The sequence below is a fragment of the Aptenodytes patagonicus genome, chromosome 11 (genome assembly GCF_965638725.1).
Source record: "Aptenodytes patagonicus chromosome 11, bAptPat1.pri.cur, whole genome shotgun sequence".
Classification (NCBI taxonomy): Eukaryota; Metazoa; Chordata; class Aves; order Sphenisciformes; family Spheniscidae; genus Aptenodytes; species Aptenodytes patagonicus.
In genome coordinates this window covers 6,763,927-6,782,759 of record NC_134959.1, presented here as the reverse complement: position 1 = coordinate 6,782,759, position 18,833 = coordinate 6,763,927, and the positions used below count along the sequence as shown (strand labels likewise).

General features: G+C 41.5%; 1 protein-coding gene across 1 annotated transcript in view; it reads left to right on the top strand.

Moving 5' to 3' along the window:
* WWOX (WW domain containing oxidoreductase) overlaps window positions 1-18,350 on the top strand; it is a 544,364-nt gene extending 526,014 nt beyond the window's left edge. The window contains 2 exon segments of the mRNA XM_076349077.1: window positions 17,567-17,608; window positions 17,611-18,350. Coding sequence (XP_076205192.1) covers window positions 17,567-17,608; window positions 17,611-17,844 — 276 coding nt within the window. The 3' untranslated portion in view covers window positions 17,845-18,350.
* Window positions 18,351-18,833: the final 483 nt, after the last annotated feature.

Below are 18,833 nucleotides of genomic sequence, written 5' to 3'. Positions count from 1 at the left end.
CTGAAAAACAAATTAACTGTGTCTGGCTCCTGCAAGGGTTCAAATCTGACCCTTTATCCTTTTTTTCATTATTAGATGGATCATCCCAAAGTGTAGACTACATTACCATTTCAGATGACCAGTAACTTTCTGAAGAATTATTCTTTCCCAAGAAAAAGCCCAAAAAGCTGAGACAAATGGACTAATTTTGTACCTGAGCCGTTTGTTTCATAGGTGGGACTCCCTATGGAATGTCATTCCTTGAGAAGTCAGCAGGGGTCACTTAAGTTCATTATTTTGCAGCAAATTCACTTTTGGACTTGTCAGAAAGTAAGAGCTAAAAATCCTTTAGGTATGTATCATTTACGCCACTGAGTGATTTTCCTTCTATAATCTAACTAGGCTGAAAAAAGTGATCAAAAGTATGTAAGGAGAGTTAGATAGTACAGCTCCAATACAGCATCTGGACAGAACATAAATATATTTCACATGTTGCCAACTGAAAAAGATTAAGCCACTTAAGAGCACATTGCGCTTTAATAGACATTTATTGTCAAAAGAGTATTCTCCTAGAAGGATATGGCATTGTGGCAAAACAGGGGATAGAGATCTTGTTACAGACCGTCATTTTTACTTGTATGAAGCAAATGGAAAAATACTGAGATAGAGTCAACTGGCTGGTATCGACTGAAAAGGATCTTCTGTGCATTTGCTGGGAAGCCAGACACATTTCCATTCCTCCTACTGGAGGGAGTAGGAGAGATGTGTATCCTATCGAAATAACGTGTTTCTCTCTTTGAGTGACAGCACACGTGCACATTCACACTGCGGAGGTGCGTGCAGCTCCAGCTCTCCAGTCCAGATGCTCCTCAGGCTCAGCGTATACACGTCCCCCCTTCCCTCCTGCAGCCACTGCCGGGCGGTGCACGACACGCTGTGCTCAGCTCCCTCCTCTGCCCTGGCCCCCGGGTGGAGCATCTTAGGTGTTCCCTCAGGAAAGCTTTGGCTGCGTTTTTGGAAAAGGGTACAGATCCAAATATTGCAAAAGCTAAATTTCCAACATTGGTTGCTTCTTGAAGGTCTATTTAAGGAGATAATTTAAAAGGAGGCCTATGACACCCTTGTGTACTCTAGCTGAAATCCTGGAGTTTTCTGTATGTTTGTTTTGTATTTCAAATTTTTTCATGTGGGACAAACAATTTATTGAAGTTCCAGTGGGATTCCCTCCTTTCCCCACTTTTCAAGATGGGTTAATCAGAAACCATCTTGAACATCAGCCAGAGGAGTAGCCCAAGGAAAAACTGTCTTTCATCTTTGTGGTGGGCATGATGTGAGCTTGTTTATAAGAAGAAAATCATGCTATTGTCAAGAAAAAATGTGGACATCCAAAAGCTCAGATAGGAAGAGCCTCGAAGTGGTTTTGAAGCATTGAGTGGCATGTGTGGGCTTGGAAAGGGAGTTCCTTTAATCCTGAGTTGGTACCAGCTAGAACTGACAGTGTTTTATAAATGTCATACAAAAAGAACAGAATTGCATGTCTTTCCACCTGCATGATCCAGAAGACCTCTGCACCCGTCTGTTATGTACCCAGAGCAGCTGCCTTCCCTAATCTTTTTTTTTTTTTTTAATATCTACCTGCCTAACTTGATCAGGACACACTGTTTTCTTGCAGTGGACTTGGCATGCGTTGGCAGTGCAGGTTCATGCTTTTGGGTTAGTGGCAGGACACTAAGCCGAGCAGCAGGGCGCTCTGGGCTCCCATTTCTCAGCCTCCTCTTCCCTTGCATTACAATTTTTGTGGCTAGATTGAGTGAGAGCTTCAAGAAAAGGAAGCTAATGGTTCTCTCAGATTAGACTGTCTTTTGCCAAAAGAGTTTCAGAGGTGCATGTCTTAGTATAACAGTATTGGCATCATTAGTACTGCAGCAGAGAACTCTATGCAAGGAGCCTAGCCGAGGCTGGAAAGAGGTTCTGCAGACAAATGACGAAGGCAGCATAAAGCCTCTAATCCTTCCAGAGATAAAGCACTGAGGACGTTGCATAGAGCTAATCAGGAACGTATAAATTATCAGCATAACAGATGTAAGAAAGAGCATTGCACAGAGAAGAAAGTAGAGTTCAGCTGAATATAAACATACACCTAAGCTGATAGAAATAGGAGGAAGGAATAAGTAGTCTTCAGCAAAATTTAGGATGCCCCAGTAATGTCCTTCCTCACCTTATCTCTACTATGGAACTTATACCTGACTTTCCTTGCTCCCTTTATTCTGCTATTGATTAACCTGGGTAGGAATGTTCTCTTTTTACATTCCTTTTTTCTTTGTTACTTGGTTTGTTGTTGCAGTTTGTTCATTGTGTGGTTGTCTTAAAAGAGCAAAGGAAATTTGACATGGCAACTGAAAGCACAGAGATGCAAAGGTGCTTCATAGTCTGATGAGGTCAAGAAGTGTCATTAGCTCAATGCACAAAACTCTGTTACTAAATGTGAATATGATTTGTGTGTGAGGATCTCCGTCAGCAATGCGAAACAATGGCACGAAAGGCAGCTGTAGGAGCTGTATGCTCAGATACTTTATTAGTGTTCACTTGATATCTTTAAGTGAGCATTTTATATATATCTATGTAAATATACACATACACACTTGTATATTTGAATTTCAGTGTTTGGTAGCATTAGAGAAAGAACCTGCTGCTGGGCAGTATCAGTTACTGCATCTGTAGAATTACTGTTGGACATGTACTGATTTCCTAATAATAGTCAAAGTGATCATTCAGCCTGCATTTAGCATGCCTAGATTTAAAATGCAAAACAGCAACATACTTCGTGCAAATGTCAACTCTGCCTGTTCTAGGGTGCATGTCCAGAGCAGGAAACAATAAGTTTATTCTTCTTCCCAATTAGACTTTTGTGAAAGGCTCAGTTATGTCTCCGACTATCACATTGAACATGCACTAAAGCAGCACATTAATGTGCCTTTTAATGCTTCTTAGGAGTAGATCAAAAGAAATGTCAGGTGCACTTTACATTCCTCCCGTGATGTGTCTGAGGCTGTTAGTGCGTCACCTCTGCGAGGGCCGTTGTTCCCAGCCCACCGCGCTTGGACTCTGGGCGCTCTGCCGGGACGCTCCTGAAATGCTCAGGGATTTAGCACGGCACCGCTACACCTCGTGTCTCGGCTCCACAGTTTGCTGAAGCCGGTAGAGTCGTGCTGCTGTCACTGAGAGCAGATTTTGGCCTTCGCTCTTTGGTGGGAGAAAAGAGTTGTTGAAATCAATACTGGAGAAAGTGACTTAAAACTCAACATGCTGGAAAGTGGAACTTAATTAATGGGAGCAAACTTGCAAGCCTCCACTGTAAACTGTTATTATTCTGTTTGCTTGCTTGAGGGAATATGTCAGAGCGGTGTTTACTTTTTCTTAGTACAGCTTGGCTGTTCTACCCATCATTTATTTTTACGTGATTAGCAGGTGGACTTGTGGCTCTGTCACTCTAAACACAGAATGCTTAAAACGTGCAAGAGACAACTTTCCTTAACAAGGACAGCATTGTCATTTCACTGGTCCTGCATTGCTTGGCTCCGTAACGGTGTGGTGATTGATGTGGCACATTGCTAGCACGTGGCTCCCGTCGGAGTATGGGGCTGATATCGGCCGAAAGATTGCAGAGTGCATTTAAGTGTGTGAAACACAGCCAGGATATCCTGGGCACCCACTTCTATACCAGACACCGTGAAAATAGAGTTGAGCCTCAGGTTTGCAAAGCTGAGTGGGTATAGCATTAAAATGGAAGATGAACGGCAAAGAAAAGGTACCCAGTGTCAGATATAGGATCAAAACTACAAAGCAGGAGACAAGGCTAAGGAGAGTATGTGAGAAGGAAAGGAGAGGCAAATGTATAGGGGGAAAGAAGAAGCAAGAAAAGCAATGCTGCAGTGTGCAGGACGACGAGGACAAGAAGCTGGAATTAATGCAGAAGCAGGGAAGCAGTGAGAAGGGTTCAAGTTTTGTAACGAAGTTCGTTTCTATATGTTTTCCTCTTTCAAATGGATGCTTTGAATAAACAGTGCTTTCATTTCCCGTGAGGCAGAGGTGAATAATAAGTACCTCATCTGGGGACGCCGATCTCCCTAACATCAGTCATCTGCTTGCAGCCTTACAGTCTGGCAGTGCTTTGGCTGAGCAAATTAGCCTGAAGTGTTGTGCCCTTGGCTGGCAAATCCTTTCAACCCGGTTGAACGGACAAAATGAATACCCAGATTGTTCCTACGTCTGTTATTCTCTCGTGTTTATCTGGCTGAGCTGTCAGTCAGGCCATTATAACTGTGGTGCACACTCAAATGACTTGTCCACTCACAAAAGCAGAGTCTGTTGATGATAAGCTAAACAAAACTGGAGAGCGACTGTTGACAGAGTTGGGGGATCTTGCAAGTATCTCAGGTAAAAGCAGAAATGCAATTTGGGAAGGTACAGAAGGAGCTTTGCTTACGCGTGCTTAGTTTTAAAGTGTTCGCTGGGATTTGTCGGCAGACGATAAATGGGCATTTATAATGAATTGGGTTCCTCTCTACTTTAAACAAATTAAGCGGCAGCAGAAGATTTCTGAAACTTGAATGTAAGGGTATATTGCTCTTACTAGAATTAAGTAGCCTGAAAAGACATAATTTACTCACACGGGCTTTGCCAGGACAGAGCATAGCTGCGATCTGCCATGTGCCATCCTCTCCCCGGCACTGTTGGGAGGAGTGGCGAGCACCCACAGTGCATCGGGTGGGCTGTGTGGGGCTCACCGGGGAGAGCAGCCAAACCTTCCCACGGGGCTCTGGACACAGTTAACCTTGAGCTTTTAATTACCCTGCTTTGGGTTTGCAGGTCCCGTGGGTTTGAATGTGTTGGGTGCTTGTGCCTTCCCAGGCAGGGAGGATGTTTGCGTGGGGGTGGATCATTGGTTTTACTCGTAAAAGGAATTGGGCTTCTTAAATATCCAGCAAAGCAGTGAACGACACAGGTGAAGTGCTGTAAGAAGACTTCTTTCCTGACTTTTAATTTTTCCACTAGGACCCTGACTTAGAAGTAGGACTCTGAGCCACTCCTGAAACTAATTTGATTGCATGACATTAAATAACGCAGTGCCTATCTGCTGAATGTGAATACAGCCAAAGCCTTCTTGGTCCTTTAGCCTCATGTTTGTGATCATAATTAACAAGCTTAAAGTTTACAGATTGCGAACGTGAAGGCAGTCTCCGATGTTTGAACAGTGCTGAGCCCTATAACAGGAAGTGTCTCCTCCAGCTCCTTCCCAGGTGGAGAAACTCATTCAGTGCTGGATTGTCAGAAGAGTTTTCTCTACCATCCCAGCATCCTACTTTCTGCAGTGGAAAGGGAAAAGACAAGACTGAGTAAGGCTGCAATGGTTTAAATCCTCATAAGTGTCGAGAAGAAGCAGAGGGAAGCTTAAGTAAAGGAGGTCCTATGTCTTGCTGAGGGTTTTTTTCGATGCACGGTTAGCGGGCAGATGCCACTGAGAGCATGGCACAGTGCAGCCACATCTCTTTTACCAGCAGCTGGTGCCTTCAAAATCCCAACTCCAGTAGCCTTGTTGGCTGTGATGATAACTGTAATGGATGGTACAGCTATTTTTCATCAAATGCTTGTTAGTCAATTTATTAGATTCCTAATATACTAATGCACTCATTTGGCAGGCACCTCGGCAAACGAGACTTGCAGTGGAGTGTACTCATTCAAAGTCACAGTAACTCGCAGGTTGCTGATTTCTCATCAGCACTCAGAAGATAATTTGCAAATGTGCCATTTATCATTATGTACTTTGTAGAAGCAGATCTCATGAATGGGATAAGCAGATAAGAGTCTAATAATGAACATTTCCTTCCCAAACACCATGACCAGCTTCTAGAGTATTATGTTTTATATACATTGCACATACTGCACCTATATGTGCATCTGAGTTTGCATGTGCTAGTAAAGTAGCTGAGGACACAGTTTTTTAAGGATGGCTAATGCACTTCCTGATCTCTCTGCTGAGGGACACAGAGTTGGAGCAGGTTAGATGTTGTCTACTGAAAGACGTAAGAGTTTTATTTGTAGTAGTCTAAGAAGCGATGGGAATGTGTGGACTTTTTCCACCATGAAAAGCCACCACCAACCTTCCAGCTTTCCTTTTCTCACTGGAAGCATAAGCATCTGTGAAAAGCCACTGGTAAAGCCAACAAAAGGATTATTCAGAGGCTGGATGGTAAGGATTATATGGCAGGGGTTGCTGAAGGAGCGCTTTTCTTCCACACCAAAGACAACACGCTGTATGGATGCTCTGACCTGTACTGCTGTTTGCCACTGCATTTGACTTTGCATCGATGACTGCTTTTTATTCGCTTGTTCACTTTTTACTGGGAAGAAATCTAAAGTAACGGTAGCCGGGCGATCAGTCTGCAAATGTGATTCCTGTCTCCTCTTGTGACATGCAAGGTGAAAGCCCTGCATACAAATCGTTGCTACTTATTTTTGCTTCTGCAGATGTGATTTTATTAAATGAAAGGTGTAACAAGAAGCCCAGCATAGGAAGGAGCTCTTTTGCCAAATGGCTCTGTGTGTTTAGCTCTGCGACTGCTCTCCAGCAGAGCCGGGAAACCATGCAAAGATATTGATAATTGATTCTGGTTTATATAAGTTAAAAACTAGCTTTTCCCTCCTAGTGTGAAGGTAATGGGTTTTGTCTGTAGAAAGATAATAATCCTATGAACCATTTCTACGCCCTCTATTAAAGAATAGTACAGCTTGCACTTGAACATAATGCCCATGTCAGCTCAGCTTTTTAAACATTCATCTTAAAAGAGTCTTCAAGGACTGGAAAGAGATCTTCCCCAGACACCGAGCTAAGTTTGAGGAACTTAAAAAGTCATGAAGAGCCTGTCAATTAATGTGTTTATTCTTATACATCTACTCTGGAAAAAGCATCTTCAGACATGAAAGCTGTTTTCTTTCGATTAAAAAGTTGTCATTGCATTTAGTTTCCATAGATAATGCAGAGGGGATTTTTTTTTTCCCCCTTACCGTATTTGGGGATAAATGCATCTCTTTTTTCTTCTCATAGGAATCTTCATTTATTACATGAACAAAAAAAGAAGGAAGAAGAGAGGTAAATTGAAACCTTGCCTCCAAATTTGTATGCAGGAGGTGACTTGATTTATAAGCTTAGGTAATTCCATTTTTGTTCACACTCCTTCAACTGAAAGGCTCCCACAAACAGTGTTACAGCACTGAAGGGAAGAGATGGGGAAATTTATCAAGCTATTTATCAAATTATTTTCACAGTCTGTCAAAATCATAAGCATGCTAGAAAAGAAACATAAAGAGTATGTTCAAACAGAGCAGCATGTCTGAGTCAGCAGCCAGGCTGCAGCACAGCCAAAGAGCAAAGACATGGCCAAGGATGTGGGCACTGCTCTTGGCTGCGATGGCATCTGCCCCCAAACCCAGTCCTGGCACTAGCGGTATTAGATCCTTACTTGATGGATTATGGGCTGAGAGAATGAAGTAGAAAACATCATTAAACAGAAGGAGAGGTCAGAGCAAAGGGGATGGACTTCCCCCCTCTCTGCGACTCTGTTGAGGTTTACAAATGGGGATGGTGTTGAATCTAAATGGTGCACATCCTCAGTCAGGGAGTGAATTGCATCCTGAGACGGGACTCCACGCTTTAGAGAGAACGGCGTTGGAGTATGCATCCTTGGTGGTGGGTCTTGGGAGACAACGTTGACAAAGCGGGGAAAAAAATAAACAAAAAAGCAACTGAGATTGAAGGAACCAGTCTAGTAAGAAATCTTTAATTTCTACTGAGCTTTAAAGGATTTGAGAGAGTTGATTTTTTTTTAACAAACCAGTTCAAGTACATGCCTTCAGATTATAAAAGTACCTGAAATTGCCTAGAATATCAGCATGCATAGCTTGTTAGTATTTACATATATTTACATAGGAAAACAAGAGAAAGATCTACAGTTATTTACAGTCTACATAGGAGAAGAGAAAGGCAGCATAATTGTATTTCCTAAAATACAGTAGTTGAATAGTCAGCACATGCATATTAAGATATATTTGCATGATAGAACGCAAATGTTTTAAGACATACCTTTTTAACTCCCTATGCTAAGGTATAGCATAATAAAGGTAATTTTTTTTTCTGTTTTGTTTCTAGTCTATTTGCGTCAAGTGCTTTAAAATGTTCACTAACACAGCGGCAGCATTATTTACCCTGGCAATTAAAGCAACAGTACACACGATAATTTCCTACTAACTAGCAACAAGCTGCTGGTGAATGAAATATCTATTGTTTCTCATTATCCATCGACCAACATACAGGGATCTCTCCTTGTAAAGGCAGTGCCTAAGCTATCACCATTAATTATAGACGTAATATAAATGAGACTCTACAGTATGTACTAAATGAAATATTAACAAGGCCAGCGTCTTTGAGCCTGAAAGATGCACTAACAGGGCACACTTTACAGCAGGCTATCTATGAAAATCACACATACATAATACAGGAGTGCCTGGCTTACAGCTCTAAGCCCGGACTTTAGAGGCCTGTTTGCTAGATCTGTATTATTGCAAAATACATTCCCTTAATTAGTTTCTGGAAGACAGAGTTAGTAGTTAATTTCTTACCATGGTATGTCCCCATCATAACACCTTGTGGTTTTTCAATGCATTGTATTACTGAAATGTGTGTGTCCGTGTGTGTATGTGCATATGTGTGTGTGTGTGTATCAACAGATGAAAAACAGTCTGTATCTTTAAAACCTAAACAGCTTGTTAAATATTTGTCCCAAAAGGTCACTTGCTTAAAAAGCATTGTGTTGTGGGGGTTTTTCTTCACTCATATCTAAAATGAAACTCAGTCTAAAAAATTATCTGTGCAATGAAGGAAGAAGCCAAATGTCAGTATTGTGATGACATTCTTTGCAATACTGCATATGAAAAAGTCTAAATTTTCACTAGTAATAGTATTAAAAAGCTATATAAATATATACAGCATATACAGTATTGTATGTGTACATACATTTATATAAAGTATATATATAATTAAAGTTAGGTACAGCAAAAACATAATACATTTCAAGTCAATAACAGAAGTGATTTCAACGAATTCTCATCTACGTATGTCCAAACACCAGCCAGCCCTGTTCTGAAGATTTAGTTGCAGCAGCATATCTAATCTGTCTTTTTGGCAGGATATGTTTATTGTCAACAACCTGTTTGCCCGACTCTTCAAATTACCCTTGCCCGGAAGAATCCGCCCTCAGCTGGCAGGATATGTGTTTCAGGAGGATCTCCAATATCCTCCATAGGATTTCCATTTTTGACAGTGGCTGACAGGCAATGATAGGACTCATGTTTATATAAATGCGTATCGTAAAATCTCGGAAAGCGAGTGACAGAGATTTTCAGGTACGATCAGCTCCCGGCAGTGCTGCTGCGATGCCCAAGGACTGCCTCTTACATGCTCTCTGCTTCTCACTCCACTGGCCAGTGTTGGCACGCAGGGCAGGGGGCAAGCAATGGACAGCAGCGTAATATGGTCAACCTGATCGCACCCTTCCCCGTTACACTCTGAAATGAAGATCGATAATTTTCCTCAGGGATTTTTCCCAAATCCAGAAATGAGCAGGAGCGTGCAGTATCGCACCACTGCTCCATACTAGCCTGCGAGAAGAAAAGAGAAGCAATACTGGATCGTAGCAATTTGCACGCAGTGTTCAAAACTGCCACTTCAGTGGAGCGATGATGTCTTAAAAGTGTAAATCAGGTGTGAATGGGAGTTCAGCGGGCAGGAGAAGAAAATGCAGAAGTGATCTGTGTGGAAATGTGATGTGGCTAAAAAGGCCAGGGTGAGCAGCCTGCGGGGCGTGCTGCTGCTCCTGCCGTTGAAATGCTGGTGGAGCAGGGTAAAGCCGTATGCTTCATTAAAGTTTTTGAAGCTTAAGATGGCTCTGTGTCAGGCTTGAAACAATTTTCAGAGGCTGATTGTGGACTTTAATAGGATACTGGGAAAAGGAAAGAATACAGTGCTGCCTGTGGGAACCAGCTCCCTTCCAGGTGCTGCGGTAAGAGCAATTCGGTTGCACGGACATAGGTGTCTGGTGCTGTCTTAAACATTGTATGGTTTTAGCTGAGATATCTGTGAGGGGCTGGCAAATACAATACCGGACCCATGGGAAATATGTGCCCTTCTGGAGGACAGCTGTAGAGCATACGGGATATCCTAAGGCGGCTCAGATGTTGTAAGACCCATGTTAGGCAATTGAATCCCACCCCTGGTATGCAACGATGGCACTTTCTAGCATATGCAAAGGGTAGGAGAGATGAATCCATGAATCACCCTTTCAGGGACCGGTTCCCTCTGAAGCATCCATTTTTGAAGAATTCAATGGTGTTTTGGCTAATAAGAGTTTTACCAAGTTCTCTGTGAGCTGGGCAAAAAGAGACAGGGCACGCGTGAGAGAGGGAAGAGACTGGAATAGAGCCCTGAGTAGCAGACAGCTTCACAGGTTAAAGAATTAAGTTTATACAATAGAGAAAAATATGCATGATTTTAAAAGGTAATTACATTTTTGTCAGCTATTTTGCCAACCTTGTTCTACATCTTCTACGCATTTTAACAACGGTTTATAATATAACACTTTATACTTACACAGTGCTTCTCAACAGTAAGTGTGAAAGCACTCCATAAATATGAACTAGTCCTCACAACACCCCTGTGAGGTGGGTAAATAATCGTAAGTACTCTCCCCATTTTACAGCTGGGAAAAGTGAGGTACGTGGAGTTGAAGTGACTTGTCCGAGTTCACTTGGGAAGTAAAAGTCGAAAAGAGAAAACCAACCCAGTTCTCCTGACTTGACATCCTGCATTGTATTTTTTTTTCCCGTGGAACGATTGCAGGCAATCTGTTTGACGCTGGATGTTGGAGGTTGGAAGTTTTCTAGCACTATCATTGCCGTAATTGAGAACATATGGGGTGTTGCATAACACAAACAACATGGTGCATTATCAAAATACATTTATTACAATGGACACGTTTTCTTTTGCAAAGTTAAAACCCAGAATGTAAGTTAAATATAGCTGCATATACTGAGTAGTTGAAATAATCACTAGGTCTTAATGCCTCAGCAGTTGAAAACAAATCCTCTTTCGTGAACTACTGCAGTTTCCTTACTCAAAGAACATAGCACACTTATCTTCTATAATGTATGTAAAGAATACTGTAAATGTGTAAAGGTCTTAATGACGCTAAGAAAAGTTACAGCTTGAAACCAACTATGCTTTGCAAGTATAGCAGCTGATGGAGTTTTGAGTCTTTGTAGTTGGGAATTAATTGAAAAAGGAATACATCAGAGGAAAAAAAGCAGACCTTATAGATTTCGGTTTATCCGTTGTATTATCTTCTAAGAGATGCTTTGCTGGTTTAAATGTGGTGATGGGGGAAGGGCAGGTGGTTGAGAATCTCTGGTTTAGATGTGGTTCGGTGCGACCTTTGAAAAGACTGTGATTACAGAGTCAGTTCAGGTCACGTTTTCCTGCTGGCACTTGGGTGGAGATGGGACCTGAAGTCAACTGAGCCTGATTTGTTTCTTAGATCATATTTGGCAGCTCCAAAGTTTTATTTTTTTAGCTACAGATATGATTTCAGTTTATCATACTCACCCAAACTAGCAAAGGCAGGTCTCAATTTCATATTTCCTTGCTGAAAAAGCAATCAGGGAATCCTGTTTTCTTACAGGAGACTAATACATACATATTTTGAGTGTTACTCATAAGATAACTGTGCATCTGGCATTGCTCTGAGTAAGAGGACTGCAGCGGGAACTGAACAGTTCTCCTGTCGTCTCACATGCGAGACTAAAACTTGTTCACTGCATTGTACAGAAAGTGGCTGTCCCTCACAGCTCTGAGATACCCCAGTAGGAAATGGAGCAAAATAACGCCTGGCATTGAGGAGTAGCTCCCTCAGCTACAACCGGCTTCAGCTGTGGCTGATACCACCAAATGGCTCTTAAGACTGCTCCTCAAAGCACTTCAAATTCTGGGGGATCCTGAAGGTTGAATGAGGACGTGAGGTTTTTAGACTTGCTAGTGTTTTTCTGGAGAGGTCATTGCGCTCTGCGTGGTTCACAAAGACTTGATGGGAAAAAATACCGATTCAACTCATCTGTTGAAACATTTTTAACATTACAGAGAAAGGAATAAGTGTTTTTTGAGAAGGCTCTGCACCACAATCCCAGCTGGGGGTTGCTAGCAATCCCAAAATGAAACAAATGCATTCTGAGGGCAGATTTCTTCCAGGAGGTAAGCCAAAGCTTGGCTGCTGAGCCGCAATCTGGAGTAGTGGCTCCCCAGCCTGCTGCGGGCAGCCTGTGCCCAGCTTGGCCAGCAGCCGGGCAGCACGTCCCTGCAGCCGGGCAGCACGTCCCTGCAGCCGGGCAGCACATCCCTGCAGCCCTGAGTATCAACACCAGGATTGCAACAAGCAACAGAGCAGATCCTCAGCAACTGCAAATCTGTGGGGCCTCAGAGAAGGTGACAGACCTGGGCTGATTTACACCGGGTGAAGATGAGGCTCGAGGAATATAAAATTGCAGCTGTAACTTTGGAGTTTGGTTTGGGCAATTTGGAACTGATCATTGTGGAAATAGGTTCCATGTAATTTTGTTTGTTATAAAGGCTCCTTGGAATATTTCACATCGAATCAAGCAATGACCATTGCTGAAGCTAGCTGGTGGAGAGTTTTTCCCTCTCTAGCAGAATGGATTTGAACTCTTCAGGGTGCTTTACAGAGGCACAAAGAAGGTATGGGACACCCCACTGGTTTCATGGTCTGGAATATGTTCACGCTACCTCATCTTCACACTGCTGTGTAATGAGTTATTCTGCTATAAATGGTATGTTCACAGTGCTATTGTGCGGATCTGATGTTTTTGTGTTAGGGATGTGTTGGCTTTGTCTAATAGTCCTGAGGTGATAACAGGAAAAGCCTGAAGACTTGTAAGGGAGCACTTGCCTTTTTATTTCACTTGAGCTGCTTGCTTTGAATCTGGCCCTTGTCACAAATACTCGCCTCCCATGTCATTTTGAATTCACCTCTTCCCACTGGCCATCTTTTAAATGCACTGTGCTAAACTTAACCTCAGGCGACCGAGATAACTGACCTTTATTCTTAATTTTTCATAAGAAAATAAAAATCTCCTTTTCAGAGAAGCTGGTCCCATCTCACTGGCAGGCAATGTTTAATGCTATCTGTATGCCCTTAACAGAGTTCAGAGTGGATCTTATTCATTTGTAGTTGATAAGTATACAGATAAGTTATGGCTTTGTTTCAATTATTTATATGCTTGATATGCAAACCTGCTTCAGAACAGTAACCTAATTTTAGAAAATAAACATGCATTTGAAAGTAGACAAATCTGAAAACTAAACATTAACTGTGTAATATGTTTTTTTTATCAGGAACATAAATGGTGTCTTAGAATACTAATGGATGCATTGCATATATTAATGAGGGTTTTACTGTACACAGTATATCAAGAACCCCTTTTCTTTTACTGTTAAGATATTCAATATTAATTTGTATTCAGTGCCATCAGTTACAAATTGACAGCTAGCAGTTATGAAATAAATGCCTACGAACTAGTAGCTACTTAGTATTTTCATCTCAACAAAGGATTTTGGAGGGATGGATAATTTAGATCTTTGAGCCTCAACTATAAATAAACAGCAACTGCTGTATAAATCCCACCCTGCTGCAGTTGAAGATTGTATTACAAAACTGACAAATGATTTGTGGAAGAGAATGATGAACCCTTATTACTAAGACACTCTTCAACTTAATCCAAAACAAGATTCCTGGGTAATTTTACGTACGCTAGAAAGATTGATAGCGTGGTGCTTGCCTAGCAGCTTTCAAATGTTTGACTGGATCGGAAATGGCATTGAGGCATGATTAAAGATTCAGTTGGGCTTCTCACAAATTCTTGATCCTGTGTATTCATCATGGCAACCCGCTGCCTTTGTTGCAGGTTAAAGAAGGCTGACCCCCAGCTCTGGTGATTAGCACCCTGTACAACTGACGGATGTATGGAAAAAAAAAAATGTTTAGGTTGCCCAGTGCTTTTAGCATTGTTTATCAGTTTAAATTGTTGGGAGGGGGGGCGTTAATCAGAATAGATCAGGGAGAGTCTGTGACAACTGACAAGCTCATTGTTTAAGACATTTTTTAACGAAGTTGTTAACATTAATTCTTTTATATAGTACTCTAATCTTCTTCAAATTATGTTCTGACATGGCACAAACCGCTTGGCATTGAAAGTCATTCAACAGTGATTAAAGTGCTCTTTTTATCGGTTTAAGAATGTTTCATCTTGTATCAGCAGTATGGAATTGTTTACTAATTAGATTCCCTAACATCCTCTGCTGTCGTATGCTGATGATATGTGAACAGGAAAGCTGATGAGCAAAAAATTAAAACTTGTTATTAAACTGTCATAAGGCCCAACATATAAAGATGTCATTCAAAAGACAGTGTTCATGAGAGATAAACAGTATTTACTGAGAAACTAAGCGGTTTCTCAGCCTGGCTAGGCATGGCTGGCAGCGCAGGCATTTTGCAGTTATCTGCAGCTCTGGCTTTTCCTGGAGGTTTGTGGTATCCGAGTCATAGATGGAAAGGAGGAATTTGTCCCCTGAGGACCTTCCTGCTCAGCATGGCATATACGGGGCTCCTAGGCATCACGCTTTGGGCAGGAGGTTGGGCTAAAGACCTCCTGACATCCCTCCTAACCCAAAGTGTGATTTGATTCCTGTGATTCTTTGATACTCGTTCCCCTCTGCCCTTGGGCAAGTCACTTAGATCCTCAAATGTCTGAATGCAACTAGCTCACATTCACCAAAGGAAATCAGATGCTTAAATGGCTTTGAGAATCTGGGATTTACCTTCTGTTTTGTAGTTTTGCCATCTGAAGGAACCTCCTCCTAGGCTTGATGAGTTCGTGTTTGTCCATTATTCTGAAATATTAACGATACTAGCTTTGCCCTCTGTCAACGAAGGGATAAATATGACTGCATTTCTCTTAAGTAATAAGAAAGGTACTTCTCTTTCAATGATATAACCATTGAACTTTCTTCTTCTGAAGCAGCCAACACGATTGAAACATTTAGAAAGAAGTAAAGATATACACAGCCAAAAAGCAAATGGCACATTGCTTACATCCAGTTCTCAGTGAAACACTGGAGGCATCGCAAGATAAAGTGCTTTGGGCTTCCAGCCACATAATCTTTTATCGCTTAAAGTAAATATCCTACACTCACACAGGGAAAACTGTTCTCTTCTTTTGGAGTCTAGGTTGTGTCAATGTTCGAGGTATAAAGCCCTGCTGTTTTACTGGGGGATGTTTTTCTGCATGCTGAGAATTTTGTTTAAATGTCGTCAAATTTGACTCATTTGAAAAGATAAATTATTGTTTGGTTTGGATTTTAAACTGCTCTGATAAACTTCCATTTTATGAATTAGCTGAATTCTATTAGAGCTAGCCTGAGTTTAGCTTGGCTGGACAGATGCTTTTCAGCAATAGCTTAAGGGCTCTCACTTTGCATTGAGCAATTTAGTTTAATTTTACCTTTCTAATAAAAGTCCAGTTGAATTGCTTGCAAAAAACTAATAATACTCTTCAGGGGCTTTGAATCATTCTAAACAGCTGAATATGGCGATCATACCTGTGCTGTGGAGCTTTATAGGATAGTTCAAATGAGCATAAGAATTTTATTGTTCTCTATTAATATTACTTTCAGTAGAACTCTTTTCCATTTCTGCTACCGCCTCTAAGATACTTTCTCTTTTTTAAAAAAGATATTGGTTTAATAAGAGGATTACTATGTATTATACTAACTTTAAAAATATTTTGGTCTGTTGATAAATATATGCCTTTCAAAATACTTAATACAGACAGTTTTGGTTTACCTTGTGATGGGAGATCATTTCTAAGCTGTGGAGTCATCATTATCAGTTTAATCCCATCTTCTGAGAAAAATGCATGTCTTGCAAACAAATATGCCTTTCTTTGCAGTTACAAAATTGAGACACCTCATTTAAGGAGAACTGGGGCTTTTTAGGCTGCTTGCTACCCTTGACGGATGAGAATGTAAAGTAGAGGTCTCTTGCAGGTTGACCCCCTAACAGCACCCTGAGTTTCCTTGGTTGTGACAAAGTAAGTCCAGAAAAAAAGAACTGGAGGAAAATCACAAGAGATTGAAACCTATTCTCTTTCCCCATTAAATTATCCTAAAGTGGCAACATCTAATTTCTCTTCGTTTACTTTTTCAATCATACTTGGCAGCCTCTTTATTCTGATTCCTATCAGCTCATAATTAATTACCACAGAAAGGACTAAGATGTACATAAATAATAATAAGATGCCAGATAAACTGTATCGGTTTTAAATTAGTGTTGTGTCATGCTATGTGCTCTCACCTATTGTTTTTAATTATAGTCTACAAAGCAAACGAGCTTCTTGTCCTCTTTACAGCTATTCTGGCACTGCACTTTTAATCTGTGCCAGGGAGTAGCCCATCGCCGGTGCAGGGGCGCTTGGCCCCTCTGTGGCCTCGATCTCCAGGTTTCTATTAGAGAAATTCAGAGAAACCCATTCTTCCTGTTTGAACATAAGTTCACTTGGTATTTAAAAGAAAAAGAAACCCTGATCCACAAAAGCCTCTAATCTACCTGCTCCATTTCTTAAAGCATTATAAGACATGAGAAGGGGTTGTTACAGAACAAAAAAACCCGCTGGAAAACCTCACGTCTCTGCAAAATCAGAACCCCTCTCTGCCTGCAGCAGATAAACATTCTTACAAGGCAGCGGTGACAACTGCCACAGTGAAACTGTTGATCACAGATATATGGGCAGCTTTGGCACCAATCCCGACTGCGCTTTACATGATAGGTCTTAATTGGAGTGCCCAGGTTAATTTTGTACAAGAGGTTTAAAAACCCCCCAAACCAAAATACATATATGCATCAGCCTGCGTTGCTGGTCAGGCTTAGGAAGCAGGGGCGCCCAAAGTGTACGGTGTTTTCTGTGTTGCAAAGGGGAACCAGCAAGTTTTGAGGTGCTACTTTTAAACCTGGCTCAACTCCTCTGGTTTCAAACCCTGCCTGGGCAGACCCTGCCCTTCTGCATCAGGCCAGACTCTCCCTGCTGCCCATCCAAGGTTTTATTGAAAAGGGGCAAAAGATCCGAGACCGGGGCTGGGGTTCAGGATTGTCTTTTTCTTTTCTTTTGCTCTAAGAGGAAAGGAAAAGAAAAAAAAGCCCTCACTAAGGTGTTTTGTGAAGAAGTGGCCGGCAGGCAGGCAGCGCCTTCAGCAGGGTTTCAGCCTCGTCACCGTGCGGGTTACCCTGTCAGCCGCGATGCGTTTCACCAGTGCTTTCATAAGACGCACAGCTTCAAAGGACCGCAGTCAAAATTACAATGATAAAATATCTATCCATATTTATATAGGTTCTCTCTCTCTCTCTCTCAATTCCAGCAACAAGGAGCTGCCACAACTGTCTACTGTGCCACGGCTGCGGAGCTGGAGGGCCTGGGAGGGATGTACTTCAACAACTGCTGCCGCTGCCTGCCGTCGCAGGAGGCGCAGGGCGAAGCGACGGCCGCAGCCCTGTGGGAGCTGAGCGAGAGGCTGATCCAAGAACGAATTGGCAGGCAGTCCAAATAACAGGGAGCTCCTGGAAGGATCAAAACACACCAAGTGTGTGCACGCTCGAAAACTGCCAACGCTGGAACCCGTCCAATCTTATCATCTAGAGGGTTTCCATATACCTCAGATACAGATTAACCAGTGTTAAATGAAATAATAGCAGTCACAACATAGTGAAAAATGTTAAGTACTAATGGGAAATGGGGAATACTGTGGGTTAAAGGGACAATGCGGCTTCCTGGGGCTTAGTTAGTCTTGGTTCTCTTTCTTTTGATTATAGCCTGTTCAAAGTGTAACCCAAGGAGGCATCTTTTGTCTTATTTTAGAAAAGCAATGCTGCAGATATTTTCTGTTGTTTTGATTAATGGGTAGGTATGTAGCCCAATATGGGATTTCCTCTTCATTTTGATAATTACTGCCTGTTAGGCTTTAGGTATTGATTGGGAGATGGTAGTTGTGTTGATTCTTTTTCCCTACAAGGATTTTATTGGGTGTGGCAAATAAAAGGATTATTAAGGAAAGAAATCTTTCCTGCCCTTGGCTGCTGGCTGCAAATACATCTATCTGCGCTGTCTAGAAAAAGAAGGTGCAAGAAGACAACTAAACAGAAATGGTAAAGTCACAGCTAATTAAATATTTCTGTTTTTTTTCTTAAAAGATTATAATAAAAGATGTGTTGTAAACCATTCGCTAAATACCGTCGAGCTAGCAAAGATGATGTTGTCTCCTTAAGAACACACAGGGTGTAATCAGGGGTTTAAATGGTATTTCCATCCATTTCTCAGTTCACAGTTTTAAAGAGGGTTTTTTTCGTTCAAAGTTCACAGTTTCTCAGTTCTCCTGATACTGTATCCCATTCCAAATATCTTTTTTTTTCTTTCAATTTAAATTCAATAAAACAACATGCTTGCTTGAATATTGTCACCTGAAGAGAAAGTTTGTCTCATTTCTGCAAATGTCTTAGTTCCAATTTTTTTTTTTTTAGAAAAGAAAACTTGAGGAAAAATAAAGAGCTTCTTGTTGATGCCAAGAAAACGCTGTTTTTTTCTTGTTTCTTTCTGAGTTCATTTTTTGTATTTTGTGCTTTGTAGCTGTC